The sequence below is a fragment of the Zootoca vivipara genome, chromosome 5 (genome assembly GCF_963506605.1).
Source record: "Zootoca vivipara chromosome 5, rZooViv1.1, whole genome shotgun sequence".
NCBI classification, from domain to species: Eukaryota; Metazoa; Chordata; class Lepidosauria; order Squamata; family Lacertidae; genus Zootoca; species Zootoca vivipara.
Genome location: NC_083280.1, coordinates 69,124,994 through 69,141,206, shown reverse-complemented (window position 1 = coordinate 69,141,206; position 16,213 = coordinate 69,124,994). Strand labels below are relative to the sequence as shown.

At 39.5% G+C, this 16,213-nt stretch overlaps 1 protein-coding gene across 2 annotated transcripts in view; it reads right to left on the bottom strand.

The window, feature by feature from the left end:
- Positions 1–16,213, bottom strand: part of MICU1 (mitochondrial calcium uptake 1) — a 136,816-nt gene that overhangs the window by 67,643 nt on the left and 52,960 nt on the right. For both annotated transcript variants that reach the window (XM_060274896.1, XM_035138592.2), the window contains one exon: positions 2,999–3,113. In XM_060274896.1, the coding sequence (XP_060130879.1) occupies positions 2,999–3,113 (115 nt within the window). The remainder of the gene's footprint in view (positions 1–2,998; positions 3,114–16,213) is intronic.

The window sequence follows — 16,213 nt, the reverse complement described above, 5'->3', positions numbered from 1 at the left end:
GCCATCTTCCAAGCATATTCTTTTCTACCTTACCTTAAAACATTTATAGGCCACCTTTAAGAGTAAAAACTCTCCCAAGGCTGCTTCCACCATAAAATATTAAATACAATCAACATTATCACGCACTAGTAAAACCAGCAGAAAAGCAAATACATTTCAACCAGAACACAGCTGACGCCAAAGTCGATCATAGCTACAGCCAGAGACTATTTGTTTTTGAACTAATTTGTGCTCTTTAGAAACAACGAAGCATCCTGCAATTATAATTACACATAAGTAGTTTGTTAACATTCTGTTACTTAATAATGTATTAACATTCCGGTTTCCTCCTTCTTAATGGTTTGTTTTATTTACATGCAGTAACTAATTTTTTTATTAGAGGCGTAAACTAATTAGGTTTAAAACAAATTAACAGGAGCTATGGAACAAAGGGAATGGCTTGATTTGGAATCACGGCAAACCACAGTTAAGGAATAAGTCATGACTACGCCAGCCCCAGACCAGGAGCCAAACATGTTAAATGCAACTGGGCGACTTAGAATTGCTGTAGCAATCACCATAGATGACAGTGACATGAAAGGGCAAATAAAAGATGATTGCAGGAAGGGCAGTACAAGGATACAAAGTTCCTCAAGTTTAGAAGGTAATTCAGTAGCATCACAGAATTCAAATCAAGATGAGAACGACATCTGAGTTAATGGAAAATAAAACTTCCTGGGTTGGATCTATCTATCTATCTATCTAACTAACACAGAAACTAAAAAAAAACGAACCGGGTGTGGACAGTGCAAATTACACCCAATAAAGAAGAATGAATTACGCAAAGTGATGGAATATGCTGAATCAGCAAAGTTAACAGCTAAAATAAGAGAACTTAATGATGATTGTTTTATTGAAGAATGGAAGCCTTTTCTGGATTACTTAAAGAAATATTATAATGATATGAAACCATGAGCAGGATTTGAACTATGAACAACAGAGAGAATTAGGGATTACTGTGTTAGGGTGCAGAAAAGGGATAGAAAAGAAGAACATCATGGGAAATGGGATGGGAAGTCGATTAATATGAAAGAAAAATTCATTATGTATTGGAACTTTATGTGCAATACGTGGAAATTTTAAAAAGAAACAAATTAGACCCTTGACTTGAACAGAAGAAAACATGTTCTCTTGCAGTTTCACCTGCCCTGATGGGGGTATCTTAAATTAGAAGCCAAGGGTGCCGCCAATAACAGTTTTTCTCCTTAGGTGCAATTTAGAGAGACTGCTTGCCTAAGATCACATCTATATACCGTTCATTCACACTATTTTGTACGTTTGAGTTCCATGCAAGGGATCAGGGAGGGCAATTGAACCATCTGGTGGATCACCATGGATAGTCAAAAAGTATTCAGGAGGGAAAAAACACAATAGAAAAAGATAAAATAGCCCTTCCTACGCTATATATAAAAGAAATGTGTGTGTTGTAATCCACAAACTCGTTTTCATTGAATTCTATAGCATGAATTCTTGCTCATTTCGTTGGACAAACAACATTTTTTCCTCTCTGCACTTTTCCGGGCAAGAATAAAGCTAATGTGGAATTGCTATTTTGATGCCTCAGCATTTCTGAGTGCTACTCTGAAAGTATGAACGACTAATATATGTGCACAATGCGCGCACCAGAGAACAGGAACAAATATTCATATTTATGATTTGGGTTTTTCTTGCCAACAGGCTGTAAGCTTGGTTGCTTTGAAACGAGAGAAATTTCCTAACACACATTATTAGTGCAAACTGTACTTCTGTGTAGGTGGGGAGATTCAGGCAAACCTCTGCCAGCTTCTTATGCATTGCTCTTCTACCATGAACATCCCAGAGGAAAGTGGAAAGGTAAGCATATAGGTAAGCATTTTGATAAGCACCTCTATAGCACAGTGAGAGCCAGGTGCTGGTGTCCCATAGCTCTGTGGCAGAGCACATGTCTGTATGTGGGCGGTCCTGTGTTCTGTCCTTGCTATCTCTAGATAGAACTCAGAAAGAGTCCTGTCTGAAACCTTGCAAGTGCAAACACTACTGATCTAGATGTACCAATGTTCTGACTAGGTATACGACAACTAATTACATTCCTAGAAGGGCTATAAAGATGCTTTGCTATTTCTATTGTAGAACCATAGAGTTGGAAGGGACCACAAGGGTCACCTAGTTCAACCCCTTGCAATGCAGGAATCTTTTTCCCCCAACATGGGGCTCAAACTCATGACTCTTGAGATTAAGAGTCGCATGCTCTACTGGCTGAGCTATTGTAACGGTGCCGATTGCTTCCTCACGAGTAAGCAGCTCCAAACCCCAAACCCCATGCCTGGCTTTTGCAGGGTTTTATTATATGCATATGTACAAGACAGAGCATCAAAAAGCATGACTGTACTATTCCAAATCAGAATCCGGAAGCACCTCCCATTGTGACTTTCGCCAACACAGTCCCCTGGGCGCCCTAAACCTCCTCCGCTGTTCTCTCCTTCTCTGTTGGGGTGAGGGCGCTGGTTGAGCGCCCTCTCCGTTAGAGCTGCCCAGCTGAGGGACTGATGCTGTATCTTCTGGAGCCTCCCCTTTGAGAGTGTCTTGGTCCGCCCCCAGCAGCCCTCCTTCTGGAAACCTAGCCCTCTCAGCACCCCCAAGGGTCTGCACCTCCTCCTGAGCCCCAGTACCACCTTCTGGAGGAAGTTGCCCAACACTAGGCTCTGGGGCTCCAGCTTCATCTGAGAGCCCCTGTCCTGATCTCCTGGGCTCTCCACTGACCCCTGGTAGTCCCCTGAAAGCTATCCTGCAGGGCTTGGTAGAGAATAGAGCTGCTCTTTAATATAAAAAACTTACTAAAAATGCAAAATAAGCTACCATAAGCACCTCTAGATTAAAGATAGACAAACTGTAAGTGATTGCCATCACTTTAAGGATTTGTTATTATTGTTTTAAACACCTTCAGTGTTAATAAAATGATAAGGACAAAACATGTACTTACTGGAAAGAACCGTAGTGAGGAAGATATAGTCAGAAAAGGAGATCAAACCGCATTCTCCAAGTGCATAAAAGATGCTGTCTTCATCTGCAAACTTTTCACGTTCCTGGGAGATTCTCTATTTTAAGCAATCAAAAGCACGGTGTTCCCAAGAGAAGAAAAATAAATTCAGTTTAAAAAGGCAAGAGTAAAAACAAGACCACAGCTTTTACACTTTTAATATTGTTGCCTCTAACCATCCCTTTCCCTAAATAAACTCCCTCCTATTGCCATTCTAGATAACTTTTCCAGCCTTTAAATTTGTCAGTTGTTTATTGAAGATTAAGATAAGAATCAAGCTTAATTCTCTATCTTACAACATACATTTCAACCCAGAAGAGTCAACTCAAAAGGTGCCTTACTGTTCCCTCCCACCGGCCTAATTGTTTGTAAAATGCCAAGGTATTCTAAGGGCTCTTTATTGCCATTTTTATATAGTAGGCACAAGGAATTTCACTGCCAGTTTCATGTTTTTTTTAAAAAAGTAACATATTAGTACTTGGGATTGAGGGCCCCTGCTTTGAATAAGCAAAACAACAACCCTTTCAGCAAAGTTTCTTACTGAAGTTATACAGCAACTACTTCAGTTGCAATGCAGGTCTGATACAGACCCAAGGATGCCCCTCTCTGAACCATGGTAATGAAATTGGGAGCAGGCTCCAGGAGTTATGGTAAACCATGGTTTGGGTTACATGTACACTGATGCAAGCCATGGTTAATGCCAGGCATCCCCAAACTTTGGCCCTCCAGATGTTTTGGACTGCAATTCCCATCTTCCCCAACCACTGGTCCTGTTAGCTTGGGATCATGGGAGTTGTAGGCCAAAACATCTGGAGGGCCGCAGTTTGGGGATGCCTGGTTAATGCTAACCACGTTTCCCCTGAAACTAGAAATTGTAACAATGGCTTGAAGTAGGTTTGCAGAACATAGCTTCACGAGTTAGTCTCAACTTTTGCTTGCATCATTGCACGTTCAATGCAAAACCCTTGTTAACCCTAGAAATGGAAAGGAGAGGAAAAGTTGCTACAAGGAGAGAAAGAAGTAGGATACACCTATGCTTCACTTATGGTCATTATACTGCAGAGAGGACCACACAAGTGTTCTCCCTTTGCCCTACCACACACACAAGATAAATTGCTGAACTCAAGAGCGGTAAACCATTTTGACAACTGAAAATTTAAAGGCTGAAAAGTATGCACAAAGTGGGTTAAAGGTTGGGTTCTAAATTTACTAGCTCAGAAGTATTAAAATACATATCATACACACATACACACACGCACGCACACAGAGGAAAGAAAACTATTAAAGGACGAAGTGGAGTTGTGGTTAATGTGTATGAAAACATGCAGGCACAGAAGCACAGAAATAGCAAGCTTAAGTTTAGGAACAATACTAGGGAACAAAGAGAGACACCACCAACAGCACACCAGGGGGCAGTTATACAACTGTCCCCTATCTGTTACCTCTGTCTAGCGAGGATCCCATCATATACAAGATAAAGGAAAGACAATTTGTTAAGCAATGACACTTAAAGCACATCAAAAGCACATCAAAAACATTGCAGCATCTTTTGATCTGTTACTTTTGAAGACCTAAGGAAAATTTGGAGCAATTAACCAGTCCTGGTTACTGTATGTTCTTAATTAAGAAATGTAGACAAGAGCCCCAGGAGACACCGTCTCTTGAGTTTCAGATGCCTATGAAGGTTTTCATTCCAGTTCTGTCCTGCAAAGCTCATTGTATTTAAATTGGAAACAGTCCATTGAATTTAGATAAAAGTTAGGCATTATCTGGTCCGCAAAGTTACAGCGGAAAACAGTAATCACACTGATTAAAAACTGCAAGTTCCAATTAAAGCCAAAATCTACTAGGCTTACACAAATGTGCACACAGTTCTTATTTTGTCAATGAGAGACTGCAAAAATGTCAAATGAGAAATCGTTAGCAATAATCTGAAACATTTAACAGTGCAAACACTTTTAGGGAATATCAGAATGCATCCTAATGCTAAGGGTACATTTTCAATAAACAAATGGTTTTTGCCTTACCAATACCGTTTTGATACTGCTTCGAAAACAAGTAACATTGCGGGAAAAGTTTTACACAGCATGGGCTCATAATTAACTTATTATGTTTATGCTGCATATTTACCTCTTTACCTGAGATAGTTTGCAGATTTTGCATCTTTTATAGCATGTATTTAAGTAACCAATGCACTATTTATGATCCAAGTAACTCCCATTTTAACAGCAAACATAGATGAAGACTATGTGTTAATGTAGCAGGGGCCCAAAGTTGGCTTACAACATTATCAATGATATATGGGAATATAATCACAGTATCACACATTTGGACTATGAGAATTTCAGGACCCTGACGTTTATCTTAAGATTAAAGTTCTGGAAACATGCATTTAGGAACAAATTCCATAGTTCTTTTTCTGTGTGTGTGTGTGTGGGGGGGAAGGTCTGGGATCTATTTAGATAAACACAAATGCATGACCACATCAAGAAATTGCTGATGTTCCCCCCTGGATGGCAGACCCTGTGCCATTTCACAAACTACTTCCAAAGTCGTCCCCCCCCAAGTTTCAAGCAAGGTTTACCATGCAGAATGGAAGGCTGTAATTCAAGAAACTCTTGTAAGGCCCCTTGGACACATGGAACCAGTCACAAGGTTCCTAGGATCCAAGCCAGGAATTTGACCCATCAGTATTGATTAGCCATTGCTACTGCAATTCACTTTAAAGAAGGATCACGGCTGTGATTGGTTGGACCTCACATTCTTAGATGAGGCTCTGGGCAGATTTCCCACAATGCAATCAGCTTGGCATCCCCCCTCTATATTTTATTATGTATCTTAAGAAGACTTAAGAATTTAGATGGTTATGATCCTAAATACACTTAACTTACCAGTCTCCTTTCCAAAAGGATTTTCCCATAAAGTGCATTTGCTCATTTGGCAATACCATTGTGCTGTTATTGTTTTTAAAGGGGGTGTAGTTTCAAAATTAAAGCATTCGAAACAGTTTCAACTTCCATGTTGCACTTCTAGAAAGTTTACATGTGAATGAAACGTATGGGGAAACCACCTCAAATATTACACTTTCCTGTTCTGGACAACTTTTAAAATAAAAAAAATTCCTTCTAGTAGCACCTTAGGGACCAACTAAGTTTGTCATTGGTATGAGCTTTTGTGTGCATGCACACTTCTTCACAAAAAACTCATACCAATGACAAACTTAGTTGGTCTCTAAGGTGCTACTGGAAGGATTCCCCCCCCCCCGACTATGTCAGACCAACACGGCTATCTACCTGTTTTAAAATATACACAGTGAATTGGGGGGGGGGCAGCAGCGTAGTTAGAATGGTTTAAATCTATTTTAGGAAACCATTAGAATAGGAAAAGAACCATATTCACCCATAACTATTGAGATTTTTTTTAATGCCGGACTTCCACTGGAATTCATTATAGGATTTTTCCCTGCACTGAGAGCAATAGCTATTGATAGATAATTAGTACCGGTATTTAAACATGGTCAGAATGCAAGATGCACATTTGTGTTATAGTCCTGAATACCACTGAGTGAGCTTCCTATTCCCTCTGCAATTCTGTTTATTAAATCTACAGGCATAAAATCAATCGCTCAAGCGCACTCCATTAAAATGCTTTTTCTCTTGTGTATAAAACCGAGTTCTATGGATCTCAACACCACCCTCCCCCAATTATATTTGCTGCTGCTTTTTCTTGCTGCACAATGCGTTATTACATTTGAAGGAATCCAATGCAAGGTATTTAAAAAGCAAACTCAACATGCAAATGGAGATAGGGGGGAAAGCAGTAAGTGGTATCTTGTTAGTGTTAATATAACAGCCTCCTCTCCTTATCATCAGTATGAATAATATTAAAATAACTTCAGCACAACCCTCATATTGCATGCCCTTTTTGCAACTGGGTGCTAAATTAATTTCCAGCATCCAAAGCTAATTTAGTTCATTTGTCAAAATTAAGAAAGGAGTAAGCACTTTATTATATGAAGCTCCCACTTGCTTTGAATATATTGCTCCAAAAGACCCTGGCTAGGAAAGGCAGTTTAGCCTACTGAAAAATGATGAATTTATGAAATCAATAGGGCTTGTTCAGAGTGTTGACCGAAGTTCACAACACAGATAAGGTGGAGAAAATGCACAATTCATTAGGAGAGAGATTATTTACAATAACATTTCTGGAGTTGAGACATCCTGTTAGCCACAAGCATACAAGGCAAACATACAGACTTAGGCATACTTCGGTTAAATATACATATATATCACCACAAGCAAGAATATGCATATACAGAAGAAGTGAACGATTCAGTTTCCACCAAATAGATTTAGACCATCGGCCAAGTGAACAATCAAAGCAGTGCTTCTTGCAGATGTTGCTGTACATGGACCATGCAGGAGAAGTGAATAACTATGACAAAACAGAACAGCCCATCTGTCAAAAGGACAGCAAGAAAGATTGTGAATACCCATTTTGCCCAATGGGTTGAATCATGGAAGGCAATACTTCTACGTATTTATCTTCCGGGGTACTATGATAATGTTGCATCTAATAAAACAGAAAAGAAATCCACATGTATGCTATTGAATTCATTTCAGAACGTCATGATAGGAGGGGAAATGTTGCCAGGACTGGCCCTCTTTGAGAAATGAGGTAGGACAAATGTTTTTCTTTCCGTCCCTAAGAACTTGGAAGTACAGGAGTTCCTCTAGCTTCCTGCTGTTGTTGGAAGAAAGAAATAGCAAATGGATTGTCACAATAGCAGAAACCTGAGGGAAGTTTTACACTGGGCATACAGTATTTCACAATCATAGGATCAGGCTTACTGTCTGGACCATTCAACTCAAAAGGAGTTCAGATGTTTACAGATGGGGAAATGGACCCACCCACTCACATACTGTATATATGGGATATTCTGCTTTACTTCCTGTATCCCTATAAACAGGATTAAGGGGCATTAGGCCATGTCAAACCATGGGTCCATCTTGTCCTGTCTTGTCTAGCTATACCGACTAGCAGGGGCAACCTAGGGTTTTGCTACTTATATATCCATTGGCCAAACAGGAGTTGGTAGAGATGCTTTATTGTTCTATTAATGTGGCTGTTGAAAGGCAAGACAGATAGATGTATTTACTTGAACAAAGAAATATCTGCAGAGATAGTGTCCTCTGTATTGAGGAAGAAAATCCGTGACCTAGGTTGAAGTAGGATTGCCACTTTTAACTCAACCAAATTAGTGACAGCCAAGTCAATATTTATTAGTTTGTTTGTTTTTTAAAACATACTTGGCAGAACACATATTTGAAGTGGAAGGCAAGACAGGCAATAGTTCTGGGGTGGGGGTATTTGGCCTTCCCAGAAAACATGAGTCAAACTCTGCCCTTAATATGCTTTCGACTCATAGTTCCCCAACTATGAACACACTAAAATTATGAGCAGGTGGCAATCCTAGTTCAAAAGTCACTAGCATGAATTTCAAAGAGCTTGGCTAAACCCAGAATAGTACTTTGCTCAGTAGCGTTTGTGCACCCCAGTTAGACAACTATTTCTCTGTTAAGTCATGTAAGGCTGACCATTGGTATTGCGACATGAAAGAAGGAGGTGAATGTTCAGTGATGTTATCCATGCCACTAAATGCTTATGCTTCAATACCATTATTCTGTGTGTGAAAATATGTGATAATCTTAAGCAATCATTGCATAGCTTCCTTCTCCAAATCTAAACAATATATGCTACATATAGTTAAGAAGTAAAATTATATGCTGGTGTTTCTATTAATTTAATAGAAGAAAAGTTCCCCCTCAATCCTTAATAATTTAGATATCATTGTGTATTATTTCAGATTAAAGAAGCTGCATAATCTTTTTTCTTTTTTTTGCAGGGAGAGGGGGGGATGAATGCTTAAGATTGTGTGCGTTTTGAGTTTGCTGTAATGCCATTCTCTTTCAGTCCCCATTGACCACATCCAGTTTTGCTAACTGCACAATGCTACAGAATTTGGTGTTATTTCCATTTCATTGGCAACTCAGGCAGCTAAGCACATACTTGGGAATAGTTTGCATTCAACTTAATGTGAATTGTTCCTGAGTAAATATTTCATAGGAGTAGGCTGAAAAGATCTGGGAGAAAATGATGGATTTTAAAATGATAGGTCGTCACTAGTTCAGTCCAGGAAAGAAGCATTCCAAGTTTCCATAAGCGTGTTTAAGAAGAGACTGCATCTTTACCTGTAATGTCTTAATAAAGAGACAACATCCATTTCTGCTTGCTACTTGACAAACACTAAATTCAGGCAAGGAAAAGAGTTACCCTTTCCCAAGAAAATAGATAACACCTATTCAATGAATACACTGTATCATTTAGTAGTTCATACAGACAGACACCTTAAATGTTCCTCTGGCTCCTTTGGTTCTGTGATGTGATGTTTGAATGGGTGTTAATTAAAATGTGTTAGCTATTTTTTTTTAAAAAAAAAAATCATCTGTTTTCCTGGACTAGACTTTGCCTGTGCAAGTACATTTCATGGCCGCACTTAGATAGCTATGTTTATTGTGAAAGGAATGAGTCCAAGCAAACTTCAGGCTCAGGCACTTCCCAAAAGGACACGACTGAAAAACTTTGTTTCAAATTTCAGTTAATCATGGTTTAGTGCAGGCATCCCCAAACCGCGGCCCTCCAGATGTTTTGGCCTACAACTACCATGAATATGGGAGTCCAAGACATCTGGAGGGCCAAAGTTTGGGGATGCCTGGTTTAGCGCGTATGCTTTGAACCTCCATTTCCACCAGCCAGCATGGCCAATGTTCAGGAAAGATAGGAGTTGTAGTCCAAAACATCTGAAAGACATCATATCTTATTGATCTTATTGCAAAAACAAACAAAACAAAAACAACCCAGTTTCAAAACCCAAAGTTTGGACCTGGTTTGTTTGACCTAGGCTTGTCCCTATCACAATATGCAGCCATTACATATCGTGGTCTACTTGGGTGGTTTTAACTCAGACATTAGACAATCTTATGTTTAGACAATGGTATGTTATCAGTTTAACAAGCCAAGATGCAAGCAAATGTTTTTGCCCATGTGGCAGAAAAAAATGCAACCTACAAGAATATAAGAATAAGAATAAGAATTCATTATTTGTACCCCTCCCATCTGACTGGGTTTCCCCAGCCACTCTGGGCAGCTTCCAGCATATGTAAAAACTTAGTACAGTAGAACATTAAACCTTCAAAAGCTTCCCTATACACGTGTTTCCTAAATGTTATATAATTATATAATTACTCATCTCCTTAACATCTGATGGGAGGGTGTTCTACAGGGTAGGTGCCACAACTGAGAGGGCCCTCTGCCTGGCTCCCTGTAACTTCACTTCTTGCTGTGTGGGAACCACCAAAAAGCCCTCAGTGCTGGATCTCAGTGTCTAATTTAACACCTTCTCATTTTGTCAGAAACAGGAAACTACAGTTCAGAACAAGTCAGGAAATTAAGGCAACTTAATCTGAACAGGGAAGTTCTCTGTTAATAGTAATCTATGTGTATTTAAAGTTGTTTCAAATGCGTTAAAAACAGGTCCCAGGGTTATTTTAAGAAGTTACTTGTTGGTTTTTTCAAAAATGCAAGCAATCACTGCATGTTCTGGTAGCATTTGGGTTTAGCTTAATGAATAGATGCTTCTTTTGTAATAGTTTTTAATTCTAAAAGAGAACTTGTATCAGATTGTTGCTGTTATTTTTCTAAGTTTGCATTTGTTGTTTTATGGTGTAATTTTGAGGTTTTAATGATTGAACGCAGCCTTGATGTTTTTTGGACAAGCAGGATTAAAAAAATGGACCAAATAAGTAAATTCACACTCATTTAAAAATACTACTTAGATATAGGACAGCTCTTACTAAAAGCAGCTCTTAAGGAATCCCTATGTAATTACACAACATTTTTTAAAAAGAAAGAATTCCAATGATTCCGTGACCAAGATGTTTAATTTGGAGAGATCCACAGCAGACTCACCACATCAGGCAATGTATCTTTGCATCTAATTTTAAGAAATAAGAATTCCCAAGGCAGAGTCTCTGCTGCTAAACACAGCTAGAGAAGCATGATGCAGTAACTGAATCTCTAGTGCATCTCAGATGCCGAGGTCAGATTACATCTTCCCCATTCCAAAATTCTACCCATACCAACAATAAGTCTAAACTTTTTAAAAAAATGAGCAGGGTGCGGGAGCACATGGTATTTGGATCAAGTTGTGCTTTACTTTAGCTGTGAAATTATTTAAGAGAGACAAACCTCCATATGAAGTATCACAGCTTTTGAAGGCCTTTCTTCACTGATAAAAAATTACTAGTAAAGCAACGGCCCAATGCAAGTCAAAAAACTGGAACAATCCCACAAAAGTGTGAATATTGGCCATTTTAAGCCAGAGGGATTTGCTTATCCCACTGGAACAACAAAACTACTTCTAAAGGTATTAGAACCCTAATCTACCTTTCCCTTTAAAAACTGAGTTCATTAAAGGACTTTAACTCATTAAAGAACTTTGAGTTCATTAGAACTTTAACTGGTGGTCTTCAGAGGCTAGAAAGAGAAATGTACATGTACCCACCCTTACAGCAGCAGAATAAATATCCATCACCATTATTATTTTTTAAAAAGCTGCACCTGAAATGCAAGACTTGCATTCTACAGTCAAGAGGAAAAACGAAACAAGACACCAATGTCCCAAGACCCTTCACAGGCAGCAGGAACCGAGCATGCAAGGGCAGAACCCTTGCAAAGAAAGCGAGAAGAGCCTCTTTAAAAAGGACAGAATATATTTTTGCATTCCCCATTACCGGTCTCTCTGAACATTCGCAAATGGTTCTTGCACTTCCGTTCAAACAAATTATTTCTTGCACCATCATATCGCCATACTTTATTCTTTCATTATATATCTGCTCACGATGCTGAATACAGTTTTAAATCTAAAGTGCTTATAAAACAAAAATCCATGCAAAAAAACCACAAAAAACCATTTGGTTTCTTAACGTATTTTTATGCATCGGAGACTGGAAGGTGAATGGCAGAATTGTCACTGAGCTTTGAGCATTTTCAGCCAAAATTATAATTTAATCAATACAGTGGTACCTTGGTTTGCATATGTCTTGGTTTGAAAACGTTTTGGATTACAAACACGTCAAACCTGGAAGTGCGTGTCCCAGTTTGCAACCTTTTTTTTTATTACAACCCTTTTTTTCTTTGGATTACGAACAAAAATTTTTTTGGGAGACCCCATTGACGAAAGCACGCCTTGGGTTACAACCTGTTTTGGTTTACAAACAGACCTCCAGAACGGATTATGGTTGTAAACCAAGGTACCACTGTAATAGGTAAGCAAACTAGCTGCCTTCAGGGCTTCATTCTAACGTGGAAGAAAGCCCTGTACCATTTCACTGGAGAGGCTACCAAATTTATCACATCAGGCTGCCACAGTTGCTCTGCTTTGGTGTGCATTCTCTGTTTGCCTAGGGAGCCATGGCTGGACCAGATCGCCAGCAAATGGAGCACTTTGTGATAGAACTCACCTTTGCAGAAGCCATACCGGTTCTACTTCAACAAGACTTGTTCTTCTATACACTTGGTACTCCACTCTTTAATAATGTTTTCCCCAAACTTGCCTAGAACAGATGCTAAGCTAAGCAGCCTGTAATCTCCCGGGTGCCTATTTAAAAATCAGTATTACATTGACTAGTTTCCAGTCTTCAGGGACTGATCTTAGGGGAAATGTGACATAGTTTTGTAGAGGACTGGCCATTTCACATTTGAGGAACTCTTTAAGAACTCTTGAGTAGAATCCACTCAGACCCAGATTTGTCAGCTTTTATTTTGTCAATAAGGCAAGCTTAGTCCATTGTCATCACTATTTGCCTCAGTTCCTCAGAAGCCCCTCCTGGGGAAGTCAGTTCAGACACAGAGATATGCCTTATATCTTCCGCTGTGAAGAAAGATGCAGATAATTCATTCAGCTTCTCTGCTATCTCCCAATCTTCCTTTAGCACACCTTTGGCTCCCTTGTCATCCAAACACCCAATTACCTTCCTAGCTGGTCTCCTCCTAATAAAGGTAAAGGGGTAAAGGGACCCCTGACCATTAGGTCCAGTCGTGACCGACTCTGGGGTTGTGCGCTCATCTCGCATTATTGGCCGAGGGAGCCGGCGTACAGCTTCCAGGTCATGTGGCCAGCATGACAAAGCCGTTTCTGGCAAACCAGAGCAGCACACGGAAACGCCGTTTACCTTCCCGCTGTAGCGGTCCCTATTTATCTACTTGCACTTTGACGTGCTTTCGAACTGCTAGGTTGGCAGGAGCTGGGACCAAGCAACGGGAGCTCACCCCGTCACAGGGATTCGAACCACCAACCTTCTGATCAGCAAGCCCTAGGCTCAGTGGTTTAACCCACAGCGCCACCTGGGTCACCCAATTACCTTCCTAGCTGGTCTCCTGCTAATAATGCATACTAAAAAAATGTTGTTGGTCTTTATGTTTTTAGCAAGGTGCACAGCCTTACAGCCTTTCTGTCAAAGTTTGTGTTCCTTTTTGTTCCCATTTCACTTTCTGATTGCATTTCTAATTGCAATTCAGTGCTTGGCTTGTCAGTACAGATGTTCAGATGTCAGTGAGTGAAAGAGCCTCTCATAACAGACTTCCAAAAGTCTTCAAATGCCCTATTTGCTTATTTGCTTAGAGCATAATCCTTCATATTAAAGAAAGAAGTTCCTCAGGGGAATGTTCCGTCACAGCTTCCTCAGAATACACACGCTTGTCAAGAGAGACAACTCAACAAAGTGCTGCTTCAATTTGAATCTGTGCAGCCTTATTTAAGAGAATTAATCAGCATGCTGGACTCTTCTCACTTGAAAATTCCCCCAAGGCATTAGAAGTGCATCCCAGGCATAAACACCAGCAAATGTAAGAGTTGGAAAGCTTTATAAAATGATCACTGCATTTAATTAGAAGCATATTTTTGTCATTATCCTGCTTTTTCCTTAGTTCCCTCAGTACCTTTCAGTTAAAATCATGAGGTGAGAAGCACAGGGAATGCATTTTAATAAGCTGAAGTATTAACTGCAGTCAGACAGGCTTTAACACTCTATTTACCTACGGGAGACCCGTCCTTGAAAAGTTTCTACATTATTGATTACACTGAAAAAGTTATACAAAATAGGTAAATCAATATATCTGATTAGCATACTCTTCATTCATGCAGTGTGCTACCTTTCAGAATGCGCATAGCTCAGTCTCTCTTGATCACCACCTTGCCAGGTGGGAAAGACCCCCACTCTCAGTCTCATCCATGTGATTCCATGGCTTCTAACGTTAGTGAAATTGTGTGGATGTGAATCCTGAGATGCTGTGGGAACAAAGGACTCTGGGATCCTACCATGGGATACCATGGGATAAAAGAAGAGCAAATTTAGGGTTATACTGAATGCATCCTTGCATTTAATGTGCAGGTTTGTTTGTTTGTTTTTTAAAAAAATGCAAATTGCATGAATTGGGAGGGCTGGTTGTTTTTGAGATCACAGGCGGACAGAATTTATCTGCAGTGGGAGAAAGTCCCCCATTGGCACTAGTTCAATACTAGCTTCAGAAGGGATTTTTCTGCAGGACCACAGAGGAAGAAAGCATGAAATTCCCCTTCCCAAATTGCTCTGAATTATGACACACATAATTTTGTGGGGTTTTTTTAAACAAAAAACTGCACATTAAATTTCTAAGATGTATTTGACACTTTCACACGTAACACTGGCCATAAATTAGCCTTCCTCAAACATCACCTTCAGACTATCATTAGCCCCAGTCTATTCGGCTAATGACCACGCTGACTGGGGGGTGGATGGTAGTTGTAATCCTAGACAACCGGAGAGCACTAGATTGGTAAAGGCTGGTATAAACTACAGTTTGGAGAGAAACAATATGCAATATTGGGAGGAACAAAATGGGAGAGTGCTTGAACTGTGCATACCTGTATACAGCTCAGACATAAGCTAATTTTCCTAATCATAGCTATGGCTACTGATGCATGCTAACACAGTGGTTATCATGTCTAGCTCAGCCCAAAGTCACCTCGTTTTGGAAGGCATGGTTGACTCTCTCGTGACACAAATCAGAGGTAGCTATCCCAAGGAAACTGATAATGTCAGCTGATCCTCTATCACTCAGTTATGTTGAACGGAATTCAGCCACCTGTTTCGCCTTCAAGTAGTTTGTGGCAGATAGATTAAGATAGCTTCAAAGTGCAGGGATATGTGGTGAGAATTAGTTTACGCATAAAATTTGGAATTTGAATGTAAATATGCCCATAGGCCAATATCTCCCATTCACACAAAATACAAATTAAATATTTGTGAAAAGCAGATTTGCCTCACTCTCTTATGAATAGAAAGATAATTGTTTGATTTTATTAAACCAAAATGGAAAAATCAACCATTGCTGCTCAGTAAAAAAATGATCACAAAATGGAGAAGAAATTGAATGTAGCATCTAGTTGGTTTACAACGTTTTTGTTGGGAAAAGTTAAGTCTCCACATTTTAAAAAATAAAGACTTTTTAGATTTCAAATGATGAAAGCGAACAGTCTTTTTAAGGTAATGGGGGGAAATAAGAAATATATACTGTCCCTTTTAAAAGGAGGTGCACATATGGGATCTGAAGCACAAATTGGTTGAAGCACATGCTGACAAGTCAGTACCTGCCAAAAATCCTGATGAGAGGGGGAAAGGTTAGGAAGAAAGGGAAGAAAATGAGCAAAGGTTTGGTTACAGAAACAAAAACAAAAACAAAAAACAAAATAATTACAAACTGTACATCTTAAGAGGAAGCACAGAATAAAACAAATAAAGGAAAAAACCCAATTCATGTCTCAGGAACAAGATACTGCTGCACACCTTAGAACCAAGAAATAAAAGGAGGCACAAAAGTGAGATTTAGGAGTTACCTGCCAAAACATAATAAAAATAAAAATTAGTAGTTACTAAAATAAAGGGAAAGAGAAAGAAAGACTTCCATAATTCCATCAGTTTATGCCAACAAAATCAATACGCCACAAAGCTTTGACAAGAGCTGGGAAGCGGTAGAAGGGAGGCTGTTCACAGATATAAA